General features: G+C 45.8%; 1 protein-coding gene across 1 annotated transcript in view; it reads left to right on the plus strand.

Moving 5' to 3' along the window:
- The first annotated feature begins 673 nt into the window (after positions 1-673).
- Positions 674-21,043, plus strand: part of Skor2 (SKI family transcriptional corepressor 2) — a 41,669-nt gene continuing 21,299 nt past the window's right edge. The window contains exons 1-5 of the mRNA XM_039097333.2: positions 674-3,318; positions 4,257-4,317; positions 4,831-4,902; positions 18,431-18,496; positions 18,875-18,973. Coding sequence (XP_038953261.1) covers positions 721-3,318; positions 4,257-4,317; positions 4,831-4,902; positions 18,431-18,496; positions 18,875-18,973 — 2,896 coding nt within the window. The 5' untranslated portion in view covers positions 674-720. The remainder of the gene's footprint in view (positions 3,319-4,256; positions 4,318-4,830; positions 4,903-18,430; positions 18,497-18,874; positions 18,974-21,043) is intronic.

Below are 21,043 nucleotides of genomic sequence, written 5' to 3' on the forward strand. Positions count from 1 at the left end.
GGACGGGAAAGAAGAGATTTCGTTTTGCTTTCATGCTCATTAAACCAGTAGTGAATCTTCCCCAACAAGGAAACCACAGACACCACAAAATTCTCTTTCCAAAATAGTTGGGGTTTTTTTTTTTAACTAAAATCAAATTTTTTTCAAGCACACCTGAATTCATCCTCCTCCTTCTCCTCTCCTCTTCTCTTCTCTCTCTCTCTCTCTCTCTCTCTCTCTCTCTCTCTCTCTCTCTCTCTCAATTTGGGTTTTGATGGCCAAGTTCAAGTTCTTCGTGACTTGTATAATCATTAATGACAATAGTCATTGCCTTCCCATTCCTATTGAGCACATATCTCGTTCCAACAACCATTTTATTCCATAAATCTGGGACGTCTTGAGCTTCTTAGGAATTTGCTGAAACACATAGACAGATCAGTAGACCGACTTTGCTTGAGGCGAGTAGGACACAAGACAAATTGACAACTCCGAGACGCTGAACTTTCTCAAGAGCGATCTTGGAGGGAATTTTAAAAGATGATCTTTGCACATCTGAAACTTGCTCGGTTGCCCAGTAATAATCAGGTCTTAACCAAAGCGAGCAAGCTATTGTAATTTTCATTTAGTTCGCTCCCCACCCCTGTCTCAAGACCCGAAAAGGTTCAAGTCGCCTTTCTCTTTTCCTTTCCAGTCTCCAAGGCAAACCCGGAGCGCTAAGCCCGCTGTTCTTCAGTGGAGGAGATGGCTTCCAGTCCACTGCCAGGGCCCAATGACATCCTACTTGCATCGCCGTCGAGCGCCTTCCAGCCCGACGCATTGAGCCAACCGCGGCCGGGCCACGCCAACCTTAAACCCAACCAGGTGGGCCAGGTGATCCTCTATGGCATTCCCATCGTGTCCTTGGTGATCGACGGGCAGGAGCGCCTGTGCCTGGCACAGATCTCCAACACTCTTCTCAAGAACTTTAGCTACAACGAGATCCACAACCGCCGAGTGGCGCTGGGCATCACGTGCGTGCAGTGCACACCTGTCCAACTGGAGATCCTGCGGCGGGCTGGGGCCATGCCCATCTCTTCGCGACGTTGTGGCATGATCACCAAGCGTGAGGCCGAGCGCCTTTGTAAGTCCTTCCTAGGTGAAAACCGGCCACCCAAACTGCCGGACAACTTCGCCTTCGACGTGTCGCACGAGTGTGCCTGGGGCTGCCGTGGCAGCTTCATCCCGGCGCGCTACAACAGCTCTCGCGCCAAGTGCATCAAGTGTAGCTACTGCAACATGTACTTCTCACCCAACAAGTTCATTTTCCACTCCCACCGCACCCCGGACGCCAAGTACACGCAGCCAGACGCAGCCAACTTTAATTCCTGGCGCCGCCATCTCAAGCTCACAGACAAGAGCCCTCAGGACGAGCTAGTCTTCGCCTGGGAGGACGTCAAGGCCATGTTCAACGGTGGCAGCCGCAAGCGCGCGCTACCTCAACCCAGCGCGCATCCGGCCTGTCACCCACTCAGTTCAGTCAAGGCTGCTGCGGTGGCGGCCGCAGCCGCAGTGGCCGGGGGCGGGGGCCTTCTGGGCCCGCACCTGCTGGGGGCTCCACCCCCGCCGCCGCCACCACCACCCTTGGCTGAGCTGGCGGGCGCACCTCACGCCCATCACAAGCGGCCGCGCTTCGACGACGATGACGATTCCCTTCAGGAGGCGGCCGTGGTGGCTGCAGCCAGCCTTTCGGCAGCGGCAGCCAGCCTCTCGGTGGCCGCAGCCACTGGCGGCGCCGGACCGGGCGCAGGTGGCCCCGGCGGTGGCTGCGTGGCCGGCGTGGGCGTGGGTGCCACTGCAGGGGCTGGTGCAGCAGCTGGCACCAAGGGTCCACGCAGCTACCCAGTCATCCCAGTGCCCAGCAAGGGGTCGTTCGGGGGCGTGCTACAGAAGTTCCCGGGCTGCGGGGGCCTCTTCCCGCATCCTTACACCTTCCCGGCCGCGGCCGCGGCCTTCGGCTTGTGCCACAAGAAGGAGGACGCAGGGACAGCGGCCGAGGCCCTAGGGGGAGCGGGCGCGGGGAGCGCAGGTGCGGCGCCCAAGGCTGGGCTGTCAGGTCTCTTCTGGCCCGCGGGCCGCAAGGACGCCTTCTATCCTCCCTTCTGCATGTTCTGGCCACCGCGGACCCCCGGAGGGTTGCCCGTGCCCACCTACCTACAGCCCCCGCCGCAGCCGCCGTCTGCGCTCGGCTGCGCGCTGGGTGACAGCCCGGCCCTGCTACGCCAGGCCTTTCTGGACCTGGCCGAGCCAGGCGGTGCAGGTGGCAGCGCCGAGGCAGCGCCCCCTCCGGGCCAGCCTCCCCCCGTGGTGGCCAATGGCCCTGGCTCGGGTCCTCCAGCTACTGGGGGCACCGGATCACGCGACACGCTCTTTGAGTCGCCCCCGGGCGGCAGCGGCGGGGACTGCAGCGCCGGGTCCACGCCACCCGCAGAGCCCGGAGTGACGTCCGGGAACGGGGCTACATCCTCCGGAGCCGGCTCTGTGGGCACCCGGGTGCCGGCCCCCCATCACCCGCACCTCCTGGAAGGGCGCAAGGCGGGCGGCGGCAGCTACCACCATTCCAGCGCCTTCCGGCCGGTGGGCGGCAAGGACGACTCAGAGAGCCTGGCCAAGCTGCACGGGGCGTCGGCGGGCGCGCCCCACTCGGCCCCAGCGCACCACCATCACCACCACCATCACCCGCACCACCACCACCACCACCCTCCGCAGCCGCCGTCGCCTCTGCTGCTGCTGCAGCCACAGCCCGACGAGCCGGGGTCGGAGCGCCACCACCCAGCCCCGCCACCCCCACCGCCGCCGCCCCCATTGGCCCCCCAGCCGCACCACCGAGGCCTTCTGTCCCCCGAGGGCACCAGCTGCAGCTACCCCAGCGAGGACAGCTCTGAAGACGAGGAGGACGAGGAGGAAGAGCAGGAGGTGGATGTGGAGGGCCACAAGCCGCTCGAAGGCGAAGAAGAGGAGGACGGTCGAGATCCAGAGGATGAGGAGGAAGAAGAGGAGGAGACCCGGGTCCTTCTCGGAGACTCCCTGGTTGGCGGTGGCCGGTTCCTCCAGGGCCGAGGGCTGTCGGAGAAGGGGAGCGGTCGGGACCGCACGACGCCCGCCGTGGGTGCTTTCCCTCTAGCGCTGAACTCCTCCAGGCTGCTACAGGAGGATGGGAAGCTGGGGGACCCCGGAGGCTCGGACCTGCCGGCGCCCCCGCCCCCATCTCTGGCCCCACAGAAAGCAAGCGGCGGTGGAGGCAGCAGGCCAGGCAGCCCCGTCCACCATCCATCACTGGAGGAGGAGCCCTCGTACAAAGATGTAAATATTCTCTTTAGACCCCTTCAAGCTAATTATTATTATTTAAATGCACCTTTAGGCTGAATCAGTTACATATGCGCAGGAAAGATGAATCACCACATTTCCCATAGAAATGAAATATTCAATGTGTTTGGGAGCACTTATTTCCTGCCAGGGTCCTCTATAAAAATATGGTTCCCAGTCCTAAAGCCTTTTGAGGCTTCGGGCCTCCCTTCACCTCTTAGATTTAACAGACTCCATAATCCAAGTCCCTCCACAATCCGAGCTCACCAGAGAGACCTCGAAACTGGCGGAATAACCGTACCCACTGTTTCCAAAGAGTTCAGTGCCTTCTCTACCATGGCCTAGTTTCCTTTCAAATGATTGAAAATACGTTGATTTTGAAAGTCGAATTCCCTCTTATTTTTACTGTTTAAATCAAGCCAAAATGGGTGCGTGTGTAAAAAAAAAAAAAAGAAATATGTGTCTTGTAAATCAATACAGAATCTTAGCGAGACTTTTCCAAGCCCCATTTCCACTGACTGGAAAGTGCTACCCAGGACTCCTGAGAAACCAAAGTTACATTTAAATGGCTCTGCATGCTGTGTTCACTCAAGCTTGCAAAGGAAACATTTTCCAAGGCCTCAGACAGAGGTAAAGCTGTTCTGATACAGTGTAGACTTGACAAATAGCACGGTGTGTTTATTTACAGGGGCTAACCTAGCATGCATTTAATTAATCTGTGTTACCTCTTAAGGCCTAGTGGAGGTACATGTAGGCATATGCACGGATTTAAGAATAAAAGCTATTCAGACAAGATGATCATCACAAAAAAAAAAAAAAAGTCTCCTGAGGCTCCATGGAGTCACTTTTATTGATGCCTCTTCCTGCTGACTATTGACATTAGCATATGGTTTAATCCAGGCATTGATTTGTGTGTGTAATTCTTGTCCACACAGAATCAGAAACCTAAGGAAAACAACCAAGTTATTCTATCAGCAAAGGATGACAACTTCTCAGGTAAAGCACAAGTGAGCCGCCATTTGTCTCTCTTACATTCATCCACTCCTGTGGTTCATTCCAAGCCTCCCTAGCCCCTTCCCCCAACTCCCCCACCCCCCCAACCCCATATCCACCATTCCGTAAGGTTTTTGTAACTGGTGGGCTGCTCTGTTGTTGTCTTAGCACAGTTTATATATACAAAGGCAGCAAATTCGGTACTTTCCAAGCCATGGCAAGTTTTTAAATAATTGTACCAATGTCCCCCAAGCTCAGGATGGCTCTCAGGGTCTCAGTGACATCAGCTCTCTCAGCATACACAAGTATATACCATATATTGACATTCTTGGATGTCTTTGCCCTCTCTCAATAGTCACCAAGGTTTGGGATTCTAAACAGAAACCTCAGATTCTTTCTCCTTAGAGATAGTCACTCAAACTTAGGCACAGTACATACAATGTTCCTTCCCTCTGTCTTTCCGTTCTGCTTGTCAGTTTGGTCACTTGTAGATTTCATGCTCTGTTTTGGTCCTAGATAAGAACAAGGAACACAGCTTTTTCATCACAGACTCTGATTCTTCTGGAGACTTTTGGAGAGAAAGATCAGGTAGGCTGGGAGCGCACAGGGGGAGTGAGCAGTCAGATGACAGACAGGGTAGATATTCATAATCAAAAGACTGGATATTTAGTACAAGGCTAAAGCTAGGAGAAGGGAAAAAAAAAACAATTCCCAGTAGATATAACTAAGAAAAACACAAATAGGAAAGCAGTGACATTAATAGCAATAAGATTATTAATTGCTGGGCATATTTCAGAAGAAAATTCAGAAATATATCAGGTTACACAATGAAACAGGCTGCAAAAGCATAAAATGACAATAATTGAAATGTTCTCTTAGAAACCTTCCATTAAAAAGGATCACAGCTTATTGCTTTTAATATCTGTCAGAAAGACATTAAAGGTGTTTTATGACATCTATGCCAACATTTATATTATCTCCATGATAATGATCTCTACACAAAATGTATAATACATTTACAAAAATTACATTATACAAATTAAATGAAACCACCTTTTACTGATTGCTAAATGTCTCCAAGGGGTTTGGGGAAGACGTGATTAGAAGTTTTGATACTAAGTTGTCTATTGCTGTGTCTTAAGGAGAGGGTTTTGTTTCTTGGGAAAAAGGAATCTAATTTTCCATTTATGTAATGCAAACTGCCTTGGCTTTGACTATTCACGGTTAATTGACTGTCAAACGAGGTTGTTATCCTGCGGCAATGTCTGCAAATTTGCCTGTCAAATGAGACAGAGAGAGCAAGCTAGGAAGTGAGGGAGAGGGAGAGAGAGTGGTGTGGGGAGCGGAAATAAAGAAAATAGGATCTTGAAGGAATCTTATATAACTGCAAAATACAATGGAAAAGGTCTTGGAATCTTTGTTCTTGCTTCCACAGACAGGAAACTTCTTAATGTTCTAAATGGCAAAAGGGACATTCCTGTTTTAATGAAAAAAAAAAGGTTTTGTGTACATGGAAAGAAACATCTATAATTAGCAGATACTTCCAAATTATATTATTAATATATTCTATAAATATTGTTCAACATCTAATTTGGTTGTCAATACCAAAGAGTTACTAAGATTAATTTTGTGCTACAGTAGATCACTGGTTAGTGGCCATATTAGGTCTGCATACATAATACTGTCATTTTATATATTCTGGCTTTACCTGTTAGCACATTTTAAATTATTATTATTGGCTCACAACATTGAAACCTCGTGCTATTTGAAAAATGTATAAAACTACCTTTAACAATTTTCTCTAAATATCTAGTATGACAAAATTGTTAAGTGTGGATTTTTTCTGTTACAACCTAACGTCACAAAGGCAAGAATATTTGCCTGGGAACTACCTCCTCCCCAGTGTGATATTCCTCAAACATTGAAGCTTGAAATGAAAAGAATTGCTACCAAGGAAGGAATTTCTAATTGGTTCGTGCACACACATAAGAAGCATTTATAATTCTATTCCATCGATTCTGTAATATCTTGCCATTTCCCAGACATATCTAGACAGTCAATTGCTTTTGTGTATCTGATACGTGTAGAAATTAATAGCCACTGGAAACACCATTCACAGATATGAAGCGATCTCAGTAACGTTCCTCAGCCCCAGATCAAATGGTATATAGCGGCACTGTACAGCTAAAAATAGATTCAAAAGTAGCCCAATTTCTTCCATGCCAGGGAACCCACACATGGCCTGTCTATATGGACTCTGTCAAATGCAAATTAAGTGGGACTGTTTCAACCAAAAAGGAGCCTTGTTGGGTCTAAGCTGTAGGAGCAGGAAGCCCTTGAAGAGTTCCTTCTCTCTACCCAAACAGGGGACACTCAGAAAGAGTCCAAAAGCTGCTGTCACAGCCTCGTGCTGGTATTAATGACTTTCTTTTTTTTAATTTAGGAGGATTTCTATTCGGCTCCTCTTGTTCTGTGTGTAACCTCTCACGTTGTGAAGCCTGCATCTGAGGAAGGGACATGGGCTGTGTGCTTTATAAACAACTTAACCCTTTCAGGGGCAGGATGTGGGCCCCCATTTTCCATTTCTTTTTCTTAAGTAGTTCAGATTTATCCTAGCGACCCTCACTAAAGTTAATACATTAAAGCGTGTGCATTCGTTGACCAGATTGTTCTGACTGACTAGATTTGGGAGTTTTGGCTCAGGGGTTGGCCATTGGTGACACAATGACAAGATACATGTGTTTAATGCCATCGTAGGTGATCATTTAGAGAATGATTCATGGTAGATGGCACGCTTTAGCAACCAAGCACTAATTATTCTAAGTCTGTTCTGCTCAGTTCTTCCTTGACTTTAGGTATAATTTTTGAAGGAAATAAAAAGGAATTGTATGTGCTATAAAAACGTAAAGCGTGCATAACTTTCCAAGAGGTAGCAATGATTTGCATAAAACTATGGGGAATAATTTGATGTTTAAAGTAGTTTACATAGATTTAACGGGAGGATCCAAGTCGTACAGTCTGAGATTATTTCTCTCTAGGAAACTTAAACTTCTTATGTTGCGCTTAACAGCTTGCATCCATGGTTTTTATAAAGTCGTGTGTTAGGAATTCAGTTAGTGCTAATGGATCAGAGGGTACATGTAAGGCCAAGTGAGTCCCTTAGTGTTACAGATCTTCACGTTACTCACATCCGCAGTCTCTGAATTTCTTAAAAACGCAATTCCTATCTCTCCCCTTCCTTTGCTTTGGATGGAAGTCCTAAAGAAGTTTCTGGGGTTACCTGAAAGGGGTGCTCATGTCCTCATATCCACTCAGACCAGTAAACCCTGATACACCCTCAGATTCCTGAGAATGATACCCAGAGTGGAAAAAACAAACAAACAAACCCTTGATCCACTGTTGCTTAGTTTGCAAATGCAAAATACATATGCTAAAAGGACACAGGTAAAAGCGCAGACCTGACCCATGTCCACATAAGCATTCCGTGGTGCAGACCGGATCCATGTCCACGTAAGCATTCAGTAGTGACAGGAGCTCAGGGCGTGCGGTCAACAGTTATGGTGGTAATGACACCTATGCACACTGTTGACACAGTGCTACTCCCTTTCTTAGAATAATCAGCCTGTTACGGATTCCCAGAGAAGCTTGCTCCATATCAGTTTTCCATGTCTCAATCTCTCCCCCACGTTATTCAGGGGTGTAGGTAGTTGGTAGGTCACCTGACACCTTGTACTGAATGGGGAGGATGGGAAGAATGTGGCAAGGATGGAAACGCTATAGAATGTTCCATGAATGTGGTTGAGTTGATGCCAGAACATTGGGCCCAAGAAGTTTGTCTTCATGACCCCTTTGAAAGTTACCTCATTCCATCTATCGCTTAATCCATTTTGAGAAGGAGTCTCCCCTCTATTGCCCGGACTGATCTCAAATCTATGGGCTCAAGCAAGCCACCTGCCTCAGCTTCCTGAAAAGCTGATACTACTAGTGAGTCGCCTCCCACCCCCCTGCTGCTCCTGACTTTGTATGTCTGGTTTAAAACTGCTGAGTGTTGAAGAGGTCGGGGTTTATGGCACTTAAAACGCAATTGAGAAAAATCCCAGAATGGACACCTGTGTTTTACTATTTTTTAACTTATTTAATCATAACCAGATTGTATTCATTTTGCAACATCAAAAGCTAAAACAAGTCCAGGAGATCATGAGCGTGTGTGGCTTGCTGCTGTGGTAGCTCCCAGTGTCGTCGTTGTCTCCTCCTTCTCCTCCTCCTCCTCTCCCTCCTCCTCTTCTTCCTCCTCCTCCTCTTCCTCTTCCTCCTCCTCCTCTTCTTCCTCCTCCTCTTCCTCCTCCTCCTCTTCCTCCTCCTCCTCTTCCTCCTCCTCCTCCTCTTCTTCCTCCTCCTCTCCCTCCTCTTTCTCCTCTTCCTCTTCCTCCTCCTCTTCCTCCTGGGACAGATTCCTCTACAGATAAGAACTGTTGGCTTCCCTGGCTGCCTGAGTCCATGTGCTTTACTCTTAGCTGAGAGCGCTGTGTAGTTCAATAAGCTCTGGAGGCTCTGAGATAAAAGGCAAGGTCAGTCTCTGCCCTTCAGTTGCTGCCAACTAAGAGTGAGAGACAAACTAGCCAGACTGCATCACTTGAATGATTGGAATATGGATGGATGGATGGATGGATGGATGGATGGATGGATGGATGGATGGACGGACCGACAGATAGGGAGATAGAGATAAATATTTGCAGAATAGATGCAAGTGACAGACTAGAATAAAGGGCAGTGTCTCACATGAACAAGTCAACATTCTGACCCTGCCCCACAAGCCACACCCATAATCCTAGTACTTCGGAGGCTGAGGCAGGAGGATCACACATTTCAACCCAGCCCATGCTGTATAGTGAGAACTTCCCTCAAAACAAGACCCCAGTAGAAAACATAACACTGCCTAGTGGGGCTGGCTTCAGCCAGCACTTAGCTCAATCATAATTTTTTTTTGAAAACTAACAGAACAATATTTAATTCCTTCGCATAAGCAGAACATAGGAGAATAAAACAGCTTTTTCTTTTTTACCTCGCTGGTAAATCATATGGCTTTTTTATTTTTTGGCTTTTATACAAATTTTTCATTCTCATTGTAATCGCCAACATAATTACCAGGAAGTTTCAGTGGTTGTGTATAGAAACAGACACGTCTATCGTGGGGGACAGTTATTGCATTAACTGGTCCTTAATATGAAGTTTGGTTTTCCGTGGTGAGCATGTCTGTGGAGTAGTTGTTCCTTGCTTGGTTCTGTATCACCTTTATTCCAAGCTGTCAGCCTTATCGATAAGCTATTTGATGACATTTATAACGGAGGTTTTAAAATCCTGTCTGGAAAAGCATGGTACACGGCAGATGTCGTACTGTGTATAATTCGAGGGGCTGAACAAGATAGTCATCACCAACCAAAATTCTCTCAGAAAGCCACAGAACTTCAAAAGTATGCCAAGGCACCTAGAATTCAATGGACAGGGGCTTGGTAAAAATATTACCAACTGGAGACTGTGGATGGCAGGATTTTACTTGCAATCCCAGAGTGGGTTTCGAATCTCGGCCTTGAATAACTTCAGTGAAGTTAAGTGATTTGAAATTGAATGCGGTGGGGTAAGCTGGTGAGGCAGCTCAGAGCTATCTCGGGTCAAGGAAATGAGAGAAAAGAGGCGTCACCTGCCTTCCAATCCCTCTCCTCGAAAACGCAGCCTGCACCTGCGGACTCTGGGCACGGCTGCATCCTGTTAGGTATATGGACGTTTTAAAATCAATTTGATTTCCACGGGTATGATTCTCTAGTGTACTTAATATGCCGTGGATGGATTTCCAAGAACAGTAAGAAGCAGTTACACTTCTCATGAATATATAGCAGATGAGGGGCTCTGATTTATTATTCCATCCGATTTTAGAACATGCTTACGATTATTAAAAAAAAAAAAAAAGCAAAAGAAAAGAAATTCTAAAAAGCCAGAGTAGTGGGTCTGCGTTTTAATTCTCTCGCTTTAAGGGAACTTTGGGTAAGTTTGTATCCCAGTTGGTCTGCCTGTAGAACTTGATAAAAACCTCTAATTTACTATGAACATTACTTTTAGATAACATATCTTGAAGCCGCTCAATACATGCACCCAGAATTAAGTTATCCCTGTATTTCAGTCATCTACTTCCTATTTATGAAAACCTCTTCTTTGTGCTAATAATTTTTTTTAATTTTATATGAAACACAACGAGATAGAAAATAACGAAAATCTTTCTAAAAAAAAAAAGTTAGGGCTGTCAAGATGGTGGAAAGAGAAAACTGACTTCAGCAAGTTGTTCACCACCCTCCATATGTACGTGTCACATTCACACCTGCTCCCGGCCACCCCCCCCCCACTCACACAGAAAACAAATAAATAAATGTAAAAGAAATAGGGGCTGGGGATTTAGCTCAGTGGTAGAGCGCTTACCTAGGAAGCGCAAGGCCCTGGGTTCGGTCCCCAGCTCCAAAAAAAAGAACCAAAAAAAAAAAAAAAAAGAAAAGAAATAAAAAAAAACATTGCATAGCATTAACTCACATGGCATTAATGCAATTCTAAAACTCGAGAGAAACCTAGAATGGACTCGAGTCATTAATTAAATATATGATAGATAGATAGATAGATAGATAGATAGATAGATAGATAGATAGATAGAGATAGTCAGGCTGTCCTCAAACTCTTGGTCCTCCTCATGTTGCCTCCTGAGTGCTGGGGTCTACACGCATGTGTAGCCATGCCAAGCTCAAATAATACATTGTGGGTATTAATCATGAAATGTGCTGTTACTGGTTTTCATTGTAACCTCCCTGGCACCAGACTCCAACAGTTTCTCTGTTTTCATTAATGGGGAGAGTGTTCATCTAGGCTGTGCTGTCGCAGTCCCTCTTTGGTGACCTTTTGTCTCTATTTTTGTTACCTTACAAAAGTGTCAGCATCACAGAGAAGTCACTTAGGGTAGATGCAACACCAAGAAACTAGCAGGAATGTAACACACTGACAGAGGAGAACATTGTTTAACTTTGCTTCCTATGCAACTGATCTTGTAGTATTTGTTTTGTAGTTTGTGTGTGAGTATCTGTGTCCTCGTACATGTGGGTGCACATGCGTGAATGTGTAGACTAGACATTAACACTAGCATCTTCAATTATTGTCTTATACAAAGAGGCAGGGTCTCATTCGAACCCCAAACTTGCTTCTTTAGCAGTGAGTCTAGCTAGCCAGTGGGTTCAGGGGATCTCGCCTTTGTCTCTGGGACACAGGCAGGCCATGACACCCACCTGTTTAAGTGGGTGCATGGGACCCAAACTCCGTCCGGTCTTCAGAGTTCACCTGCTAAGCGATCTCCCTAGCCTCTGTAATTAATTGCTTATGCCTGGACGCAAAGTGTCCTTTAAAAATCCTGTATGCCAGGTATTGTGCTAAATTTTCTATTATCCCACATGTAGATTAATTTTGACTCAGTCTAATTTGCACCTCTGAGATACATTATAAGGAAAAGAGAAAAGGTGCAGAAAAAGGCCTAAGCTAGATTACAAAGCTAAGGCCAGTTATCAAAATACAGTGTTTATTTTAAGAATTCAACAGGCCTGTTAGGGTTCCAAGAGGCAAGAGGGTGGAGTCTTCATCCAGCCCGAGAGACTGTGGCAGTGTGCTTGAAACATCATGCAGGGCCCAGTTGCCCTACTGATTATGTTAGATATCTGCTCCCCGCACCAGAACCCACTCAGGAGAGCATCTGCCCCGCAGGGCTGTTGAAGCATTTGTCTGCCAGACACAGTCATCTGAATGTGAGAATGCGTGTGGATCTCATATACAGATACTGAACCAAATCAAAATATGTTTATCTATTTGAAAGCGACCTTCTGGGGAATGCATGCTTTTTTCTTGGACAAGCAAACATGTTCTCCAAAAGATTTCCGCCAAGTGTTCTCAGTAACAGTATTGGGAGGAGTAATGTGCTAGCTGCTGGGGCAGCTGCCTGGCAGAACCTGTGCGCACTGCTGTGTGTGGCTCAAGGAAGAATCTGGGGAGAGAGCTAAGCCCAGAAATAGAACACCATGGAGGAGGCCTTTCTGTAGAACGGATAGGTGAAAGCCAGATCTCTTACTCCTTATCTTAAGATTTGTCATCTGATATTGTGCCGCCATACAGATAAGACACTCTACGTTCTAGGGTACATAACTGGAACACTGAGGTTGCAGTGTGTAAATCTTATTTATTGAAGTAAAAATTTAAAAGTTTGCACTTACTCTTTGAAATTTTTCCATACATGTATACAATGTTCCTTGAATATATCCACTCCTCACAACCACCTTCCAGTATCTTCCATCACATCTGCCCCCCACCTCTTTTTGTGATTATTGTTGCTATTTTCAACCCAATGAGTTCAATGGGATCACCCACTGGGGCTTGGGAAACCTAAAGGGATGTGACTCTTCCTTACTCACAGTCATTAACTGCCAATATCTGCTCAACTAGGGCGTGAACTTGGGATCCCTTCCCTCATCCATGCTGGAGTTTTTCTCTGGCTTGATCTTGCTCAGATAACCACAGCTACTATGAGCTTGTGTGCGCAATTGGCAAGTCACCTCCAGGAGACAGCACTCCTGCCGTGTCCTCCGGCTCTCAGTATTCTACCCACTTCCTACTCCTCCATGTTCTTTGGAACTTGGGTGGGATTTGAGTAGGGAGAGTGTTTGAGGCGGGCAGTGCCCCACCTATGGGTGTGTTTGAGGCGGGCAGTGCCCCGTCTATGGGTGAGCACCATCGCTTACTCCCAGCACTTTGAGCAGGTATTAAGTCTCTGCAGTGCCCACCGCCCACTTAAGAAGTTTCTCCAACCACGGCTGGAAGCAGCACGAATCTATAGATATCAGCATGAGTGTTTAGAAGAGAGCTGACAACATGACAGCCTTGACAAGTTCTTCCTCTAGGGAGCCACCGAGTTCCCCAGGCATAGGTTTACACCAACTTTGCAACACCAAGCTTGAATCCTCGCCTGTGAAGCAGGCCTCGATCTAACAGAGAGATCAATCTGCTGCCTCCGTAAAGTCTTGTCCCTACTGCACCAGTAGGCACCTCTTGGCCAGTGTGGGCACGTGAGTCCAGTGTGGATAAGACCCCTGATGAACTTTCCCCCTTTCAACACTGTTCCTGCCAGGGACAGGAACAGGGACGTTTATTTTATTAGCTTCTCTCCCCGTCCTATGACCACCAACAGAACATGGTATCTCATCTGTTTGTGTGGTTCATGTCGCTGAACCTGGGGGAACGAGCGTGCCTGACCTGTGTGTGGCCCTAAGTTTCATCTTTAGCAAGTAAAACAGAAACAAATCATTAACATATACTGAAAGATGAACATCTTATGATAAAATTATTATTGTGGGGTTGGGGATTTAGCTCAGTGGTAGATCGCTTGCCTAGCAAGCGCAAAGCCCTGGGTTCGGTCCCCAGCTCCGAAAAAAAGAAAAGAAAAAAAAAGTATTATTGTAATAAAATAAATGAACCCTAATATATGTGATATTTTTACTGGGAGCCATGGCAGACCTATTTATTAATTAATATTTTCCATGTTTTAGCTAGAATTTAGACTAAGTGTTTTTACATAAAAACTTTGAAAAATCTCAAGCAAGGAAAAAAACTTATTTTTATCGGGGTGGGGGCGGAATCACAAACTTCCCAGTAGATAGAAAATATAGTTAGCCTGATTTAGTCTGATTATAAGACAAATTGAAATGTACTTTTTCACTTATAAGAGTTAGGTTTAACTATAAGAATTAGTTTAGAGGCCCTCAGGACAGCTGAAGATTTACAATAGCAGTGGCTGGTGTTTCTTTCATAAACTAGGATCGATTGGTACAGCGGGCATTGGGGGGATGCATTTGCACCCTCCTTGGAGTCGGGTGGTTGCTGCCTTCAGAAAGCAAATCTCCTAGGTAGGAAGCAAAGGGGTGAAGGAAAGATACTCAGAACTTTAGCCTGGGAAAGGGGTGATCAGTGGCACTTGCAGAAACTGAGATTGGTTCACGGAAGTCACGTCTTAGTCCTTTGGGGATACTAGAACAAAACCACCTAACAGTAGCTGTTACTCCAGGCTCTAGAGGCTGTGAAGTCCAAGATCAAGACAGCAGCAGACTCAGCGTCTGGTGGGGGCTTCTTAGGAGATGCATAGGCAGCCGATTCCTGGCTGTACAGAACACGACGGAACTAAGCCCAGCCCACGGCTGCATAAGTGTTCCGTCCCGACGACCCAATCAATCCCATTGGCTGAACTGCCTCGAACCATCACCGCAAAGATTAGGGCTTTAATACTCAAAGGTTGGAGAGTGCGGAATGCTCAGTCCATGCCAAAGGAGACTTAAATGGCATCTCGGAATGCCATTGGATATCTCGAATGGAATAGAAAGTGAGGAGAGGGCCAGGTACCCCAGGCAAGGCAGACAATACAAGGCAAAGCAATCCACAGTGAGAAACACAGGCCTGAATACAGTGAAGGATTCGTGCTAGCAATAAAGGCAGATGAGCTGGGGGGCAAGGCAGCAGGAACCCAGGTTAGGAGACCTGGGAACTCCAAAGGAACATAGAATGGATTCTTTTCCTTGGGAGGGCCAGGGGTTCCAGCCCAGGTTCTTGAACAAGGGCGTGCCACAGTCGTTAAGAGAAAGTGATCTGTCTTAAGCCTGTAAGGAACTCACTGACTGATTCTCGGCCAGTTTGTGAGTTTTAGTCCCTGCTTGTTTGGTATTTACTGTTTATGCATGCCACACGTAACATGGTACAATCTCACATCCATCCATCTTGTCTGTTTTCTGGTGGCTGAGCGTGGGCAAAACCGAGGGTGTGATAGAACATCCCCTAGAACACGGGGCCACCCTGGGCCGGAGGACCCGGAGAATGGGAAAGCACGTGCCCAGGCTTTGGCTTTTGGTTGTATCTGGTTGCCGTGAGCATGCTGCTGCCTCTACCACTGGGGCGAGCACGGCTCATGGATCGTGAAGGCTCCATGAGAAGGTGACGCATCCCTAAGCAGCAGCTTTGCGTCTCACCCCTCCGAGGCCAATGCATTTATACTCGAATCATTCATCCCTTTCCCACTCCAAACCACGGTGTTTTCTTCTACTGTCTGACGTGTTTGAGGCCAGGCCTCTAAGAAAGACATTCCTCCCTTGTGTAACGTCCTTTTCTGCTTCTAAGCCACCGAGACCTCTAAGTTTCCCCCACCTCTCTGCCTGTAAATATTTCTTTAAAGAAGAAAAAGGTGAGCATCTTAATTTTGGGATGCCTCCAAAGCCATTCACTCACATTGAGAAGTGAAACACCTCTAACCTGATGGAATATTTATAAAAACTGGAAGCTCGCTGTCAACTAAATCACATTTATTTCATCTAGTATTAGACTGCCTTAAAAAAAAAAAAAGAAAGAAAGAAACCCAGATGGAAACATTAGCGGTAGTAGTGAGCAAACATCCAGGCTCCCAGAGGTCATTTTTAACCACCATTAACAATCTGGTTCCCACAGATTAGCAAGAATGCAGAAAGCAGCGGTCCAGTAAGAGACGCACGGAGCACAGCTGCGGCTGCCTCTGTGTCCTTATTTACCTGACACCTAGACACTTAAAAAAAAAAAAAAAAAACAACCCTCAGTGTGAAAGGCACATTTGCATTGTCTAAGCTCTACATTGGCCATTTTTGCTCAAAAAGCGCAGTGAAATGTCTATTTGTAGTAGACACTAACACAAGATGTTAATAAAACCTCCAGAGAACAGCCCGTTGTTAACGTCACCAGTAGACTTTCCTGCAGTCAGTATGATTCCATTAATTAGCTATCGTTTTAGGGGTACTCTATGCATATAATGTTAGTAGTTACAAAGGAGAAAGGAATGATAGTTTTTCTTTAAAGACATTGGATCCCATTACAGATGGTTGTGAGCCACCATGTGGCTGCTGGGATTTGAACTCAGGACCTCTAGAAGAGCAGTCAGTGCTCTTGACCACTGAGCCATCTCTCCGGTCCGAACGGTAGTTTCATGTATCTTAATTTTTAAATGTATTCATCCAATTGAAATGTAACATGAAAGACAGTTCTAAAAATATATTAATCAATCAAAAAGTCTGGTCTATAGCCTGGTAAGAACATGACTTGGAAGCGCTCTTATTTCTCCTCTAAGTCATCCACGGTAGATTGAGAAAACCTCTCAACGCCTGTGAGGAAGCTCCGAGGCATGGACCGCCCTGCTTGCCCTTCTCTGTTGGGATTCAGCATCGCGTCAGTTGAGGACTTCCATGCTTGACAGCTGATGCTACATAGTCAGACCTGTACCTACCACACATCCTCATTTCCAGACATCACCACATACGGCTTACATATTAACAATTGGTTACCAACCTGTTACTTTCCTAGTAGAGGATCAAATCCCTTCAGGGTCCTATAGAGCTCCACCATTGGGATACTTCACAGGCATTGTCCTCACTATAACGAAAAGAATCCCACATTGTCGAGGTCTGAGAGAACACTTGAGACTAGAGAGAGGTCAGGTTCAAGAGTACGGAAGTGAAGTCGTGTGAATATGCTCAACTTGTTAGAGAATGTCTGTCTGTCGGTAAGGAACATGAAGGGTGAAGGATAGGTGAGGCTCCGCCCCCGAGTATGCGTGTGTTTAGGGATATTTGAATGTATGTATGTTACATATACATCTTTAAAGGGAAGAATGTACATTCATGTGCACCTTTCACACACTCCAGAGAGCCAGCGTGTGGAATACAGATGTCTGTTGATACTGTAGGTTGACGCGTTGGGAAGAAATCCTGTTTCTTTATTTATAGAAGTTTTAGCTTGGCAGGGAGGTCTCCGAGTATCCCAACAAGTGCCTGGGGGCTATTACACTCCATGTCCTTCTGAGGGGGGTGAACCAAGAGTAGGCAGAGAATTAAAGTGATACATTCTGGCTGGAGCCATGACTTGGGATTTATGTCCTCCAGGGATTCCTGTAGGAACAACAGAAGACACTCCACTTGGGGCTTGTCGTGTGTCCAGCCCCGTGAGGTGCTGCTGGATGCAGAGAAGAGGCAGGGCCCTTGCCTCCAGCAGCGCCTGACCTAGTGGGTGAAGAGGTGGCCAAGCCCTGGGCCACCTCTAGCAACCAATGCGGGAGGGAATCCGTAAAACCTTCTCAGAGAACCATTGCCTGCACTGCCTCATCTCTTTAGACAAAAGCGGAAGCTTAATCACCCCGAGTGGCTGCCACAGACATCACCTCGAGATTTGAAAACACAATCATCTAGTTGGCTGAATGAATGGGTTAAATCTTTGGTGTATTTGGGCTCTCCCTTTCTGTGAAGGCACAATTCAGGGAAGATAAATGTATCGTTTCACTCGCCATTGTTCCAGTTAGCACGTAGCAAAGCAGGAGCAACAGTCTAACCTTTATTCTTAATGCCGGCTTATTTAGTTGGGTTTGGGTGCTAGGGTTGAGGCAGAGGCCTGGTGCTTGTCACGCCTGTGTTTAGCTCCTGGGGATCCAACCTCTGCTCCCACGGTCATGTTTATGGGTAAGGATGAGTTACGGTGAGTTACTTCAGATAAGAAGTTGAAGAGCTATGGCCGAGTGAGTAGATATTTACAAACTAACAGATTGCCCATTTCACATCTCCGCTGGGGTGTTCCTCTCTTTCAGCTGGCTATCAACGGCCAGGAGGTCCCCCAGGTGTGACTGTTCCCCTAAGATGAGACCTCCTTCCTTTTTTACTCTTACAGATTTGGGGATACCAAAAGTTCAGGGAACTACTCTCTCTGCCAGTCTGAAAGGCCTTCCAGGGAGAGCGGGCCTCCTCTCGTGAGTGACGCTGCTGTTCTAGGACCAGACAGGCTCTAACCTCGTGGTCTAGGGTGCTTCTGTGATTTGAAGGAGTGGTACCCATTCTCCAGAACAGCACCGAGTCCCGTGGGTTCCTAACATCACCTTATGTTAAATAACAACCTCCTTTTCTAGATATGAAAAAGAAAATGAAAAAAACTTTGGGGAGCACAGTCCATGCAAACTAATATTTTTCCTTTATTTATTTATTTTTCTTTCTTTAAGGTGAACACACACAAGAAACCAACTCACCTCATTCGCTCAAAAAGGATGTAGAAAACATGGGAAAAGGTAAAGACAATTTTGGAAGCTGGGTACTTCTCTTAGCTTTTAAGGAGTACGGAGATAAGAAGATATTTTTGTTCTGCACCATATTTTAAGCTTGACAAGCAACATATGAATAATATATGGACCACTGGGTGGATGTAATTGAGATTAATGCATACATATCAATCAATACATGACACTGTAATATAATACTTTAAAATAATATATTACATTGATTTATATTCATGGATTTCTGCACAAAATCTATCCTATGTCTATGCAACACTTTTTAAACTGGTAAAATATTTTGTCTTATAACAAACTGCCAGACGTAACGATTCTCTAAGGGGTTATTTGTAAAGATTAGTAAAATGCCTCTTCTTTCTCCCCCACCCCCATTAGAGGAACTTCAGAAGGTTTTATTTGAGCAAATAGATCTACGGAGGCGACTGGAGCAAGAATTCCAAGTGTTAAAAGGAAACTCGTCCTTCCCGGTTTTCAGTAAGGAGCCCTTTTCATTCATTCTGTACGTGCCGTCTGTCGGAATCTCCATCGTTAGGTTCAAGAGTGAGTTTAAGCCGGAAGCGGCTAAGTACGAAGCCCACACAGCCTTCCCACGCTCAGCTGAAGTAACCATACATGTGAATCCCTCATCTGTGCTCCAAATTAACTCCAAGATAGAATTTCTCACAAAAGCATTTTATTATTTACGTTCTGATAGATGAGTGTCAGTGTATGTGCATTTTAAAATGTGTGTGTAAACATACAATTCAGTATGAAATGTGTTCACATATTGAAATATGTCCAGATTATTTTAATATACAATAATTCCTTAGTATTATTAGTTTCTGAAGTAAGAAAATCAAAGGGACATGGACCCTCTATTCTTATATAGCTCTAGTTAGCCGCCAAGGCAGGAGACATGTGTAAACATGGAGATTTAAAGAGGCTGCTGTCCACGAATCCATTTGGTTACCGTAGCTCCCCCTTACCTTGAGGAGAGAAAGCAGGCAGCACCCAGTGGATACATGAAACATGCAGATAGTTTCGAGCCCTCCCTGAACTCTTTTTCCTCTCTACTCACATTCGTACAATAAAGTTTAATCTGAGAGATTAGCAATAAGGACCAAGGACAAAAATGGAACAATTATAACCATCTATATTATAACAACTATTAATTAAAATTTATGAATTGCTTGTTTCTAGAATTTTCCACTTGATATGGTTAGGCTACACTTGACCTTGTATAAACAGAATCAAAGAAAGTGAAACTCAGAGTAAAGGGACACAACCATGATTAAATCAATTCAATTTCAATAGTTTTATACCCTCAATCTATTTTAATGTGACATTCCAATGTGAAGCAGGAAATCATGTTATCGCTGATCATAGGTTATCACTGATCAGGTTATCCAAGGGTCACAGAATTTCAGAAAGGCTTCATGGTAGGTGTCCATGTAAAATTGCAGAATTCCCCTGCCATGGTGGGATGGCACAGGAACAAATGCATCTTGGGAGTGTTTCTCAGGCTTCTAGGAGTTTCATTTTGTTGTATTCCCCTCTTCAGAAAAATGAAAGTGAGAAAGGGAATTGCCTGCAAACAATTATTTAAGATTAATTTCCTTTAAAGCTGTGTGAGTGTGTGTGTATGAGTGTTGTGTATGTGTGTGCATGTGTGTATGCGTGTGTGAGCGTGTGTGAGCGTGTGTGAAGTGTGTATGTGTGAGTGTGTGTATGCATGTGTGTGTGTATGCATGTGTGTATGCATGTGTGAGTATGTGTGTGTGTATGCATGTGTGAGTATGTGTGTGTGTATGCATGTGTGAGTATGTGTGTGTATGCATGTGTGTGTATGCGTGTGTGTGTGTGTGTGTGTGTTTATCTTTGCGTGATGTGCTCTTGAATGCAGGTACCAGAGGAAGCCAGAGATGTCAGACACTCCTGAGCTGGAGTTAATGGGCAGTTATTAGCTACCTAGTATGGGTGTCGGGAAACAAACTCTGGTCCTCTGCAAGAGCAGAACATACGCTTAACCGCTGAGCCATCTCCCGGACCTCAGTATTTTTTAAATTATGCAAATTTAAATTTTTTTCTGAGACACTACTTTAGAATGCTGGCTTGTCTCATGGAATCTGGATGTCACAAAGCCTGGGCTGCATGAAGCCCCAGCTTCAGGAAGAGTGTAAGCTGTGGTCTCGCAGCAGAGAGAGGAACAAACGCTTTGTTTCCATGTATCTAAACTGTTCTGATTGTGAACTTGAGGATCGCTCCTTTTAGGTCTAGCAGAGTGGGGGTTCTAGTTCATTTAAGTCCCAGTGTCCTCTCAATTCCCTGTGGGGCCAGTGTGGTCATCATTTGTTCTATTAGTAACAGCTAGTTAATAGTCATTTAAGGGATTAAGTAATTCACAGTAATGTATATGCTTATACTTTGTCCTTTCTCTAACATAAATCATCTACATTAAAATAATATTAGACTGGGCTAGGGCATAACTCAGCCCTGAGTTCAGTCCCCACCACCACACAGAAAACAAACAAACAAACAAACAAACAAACAAACAACAAAAAAAAA

Source organism: Rattus norvegicus, chromosome 18 (genome assembly GCF_036323735.1).
Source record: "Rattus norvegicus strain BN/NHsdMcwi chromosome 18, GRCr8, whole genome shotgun sequence".
Lineage (NCBI taxonomy): Eukaryota > Metazoa > Chordata > Mammalia > Rodentia > Muridae > Rattus > Rattus norvegicus.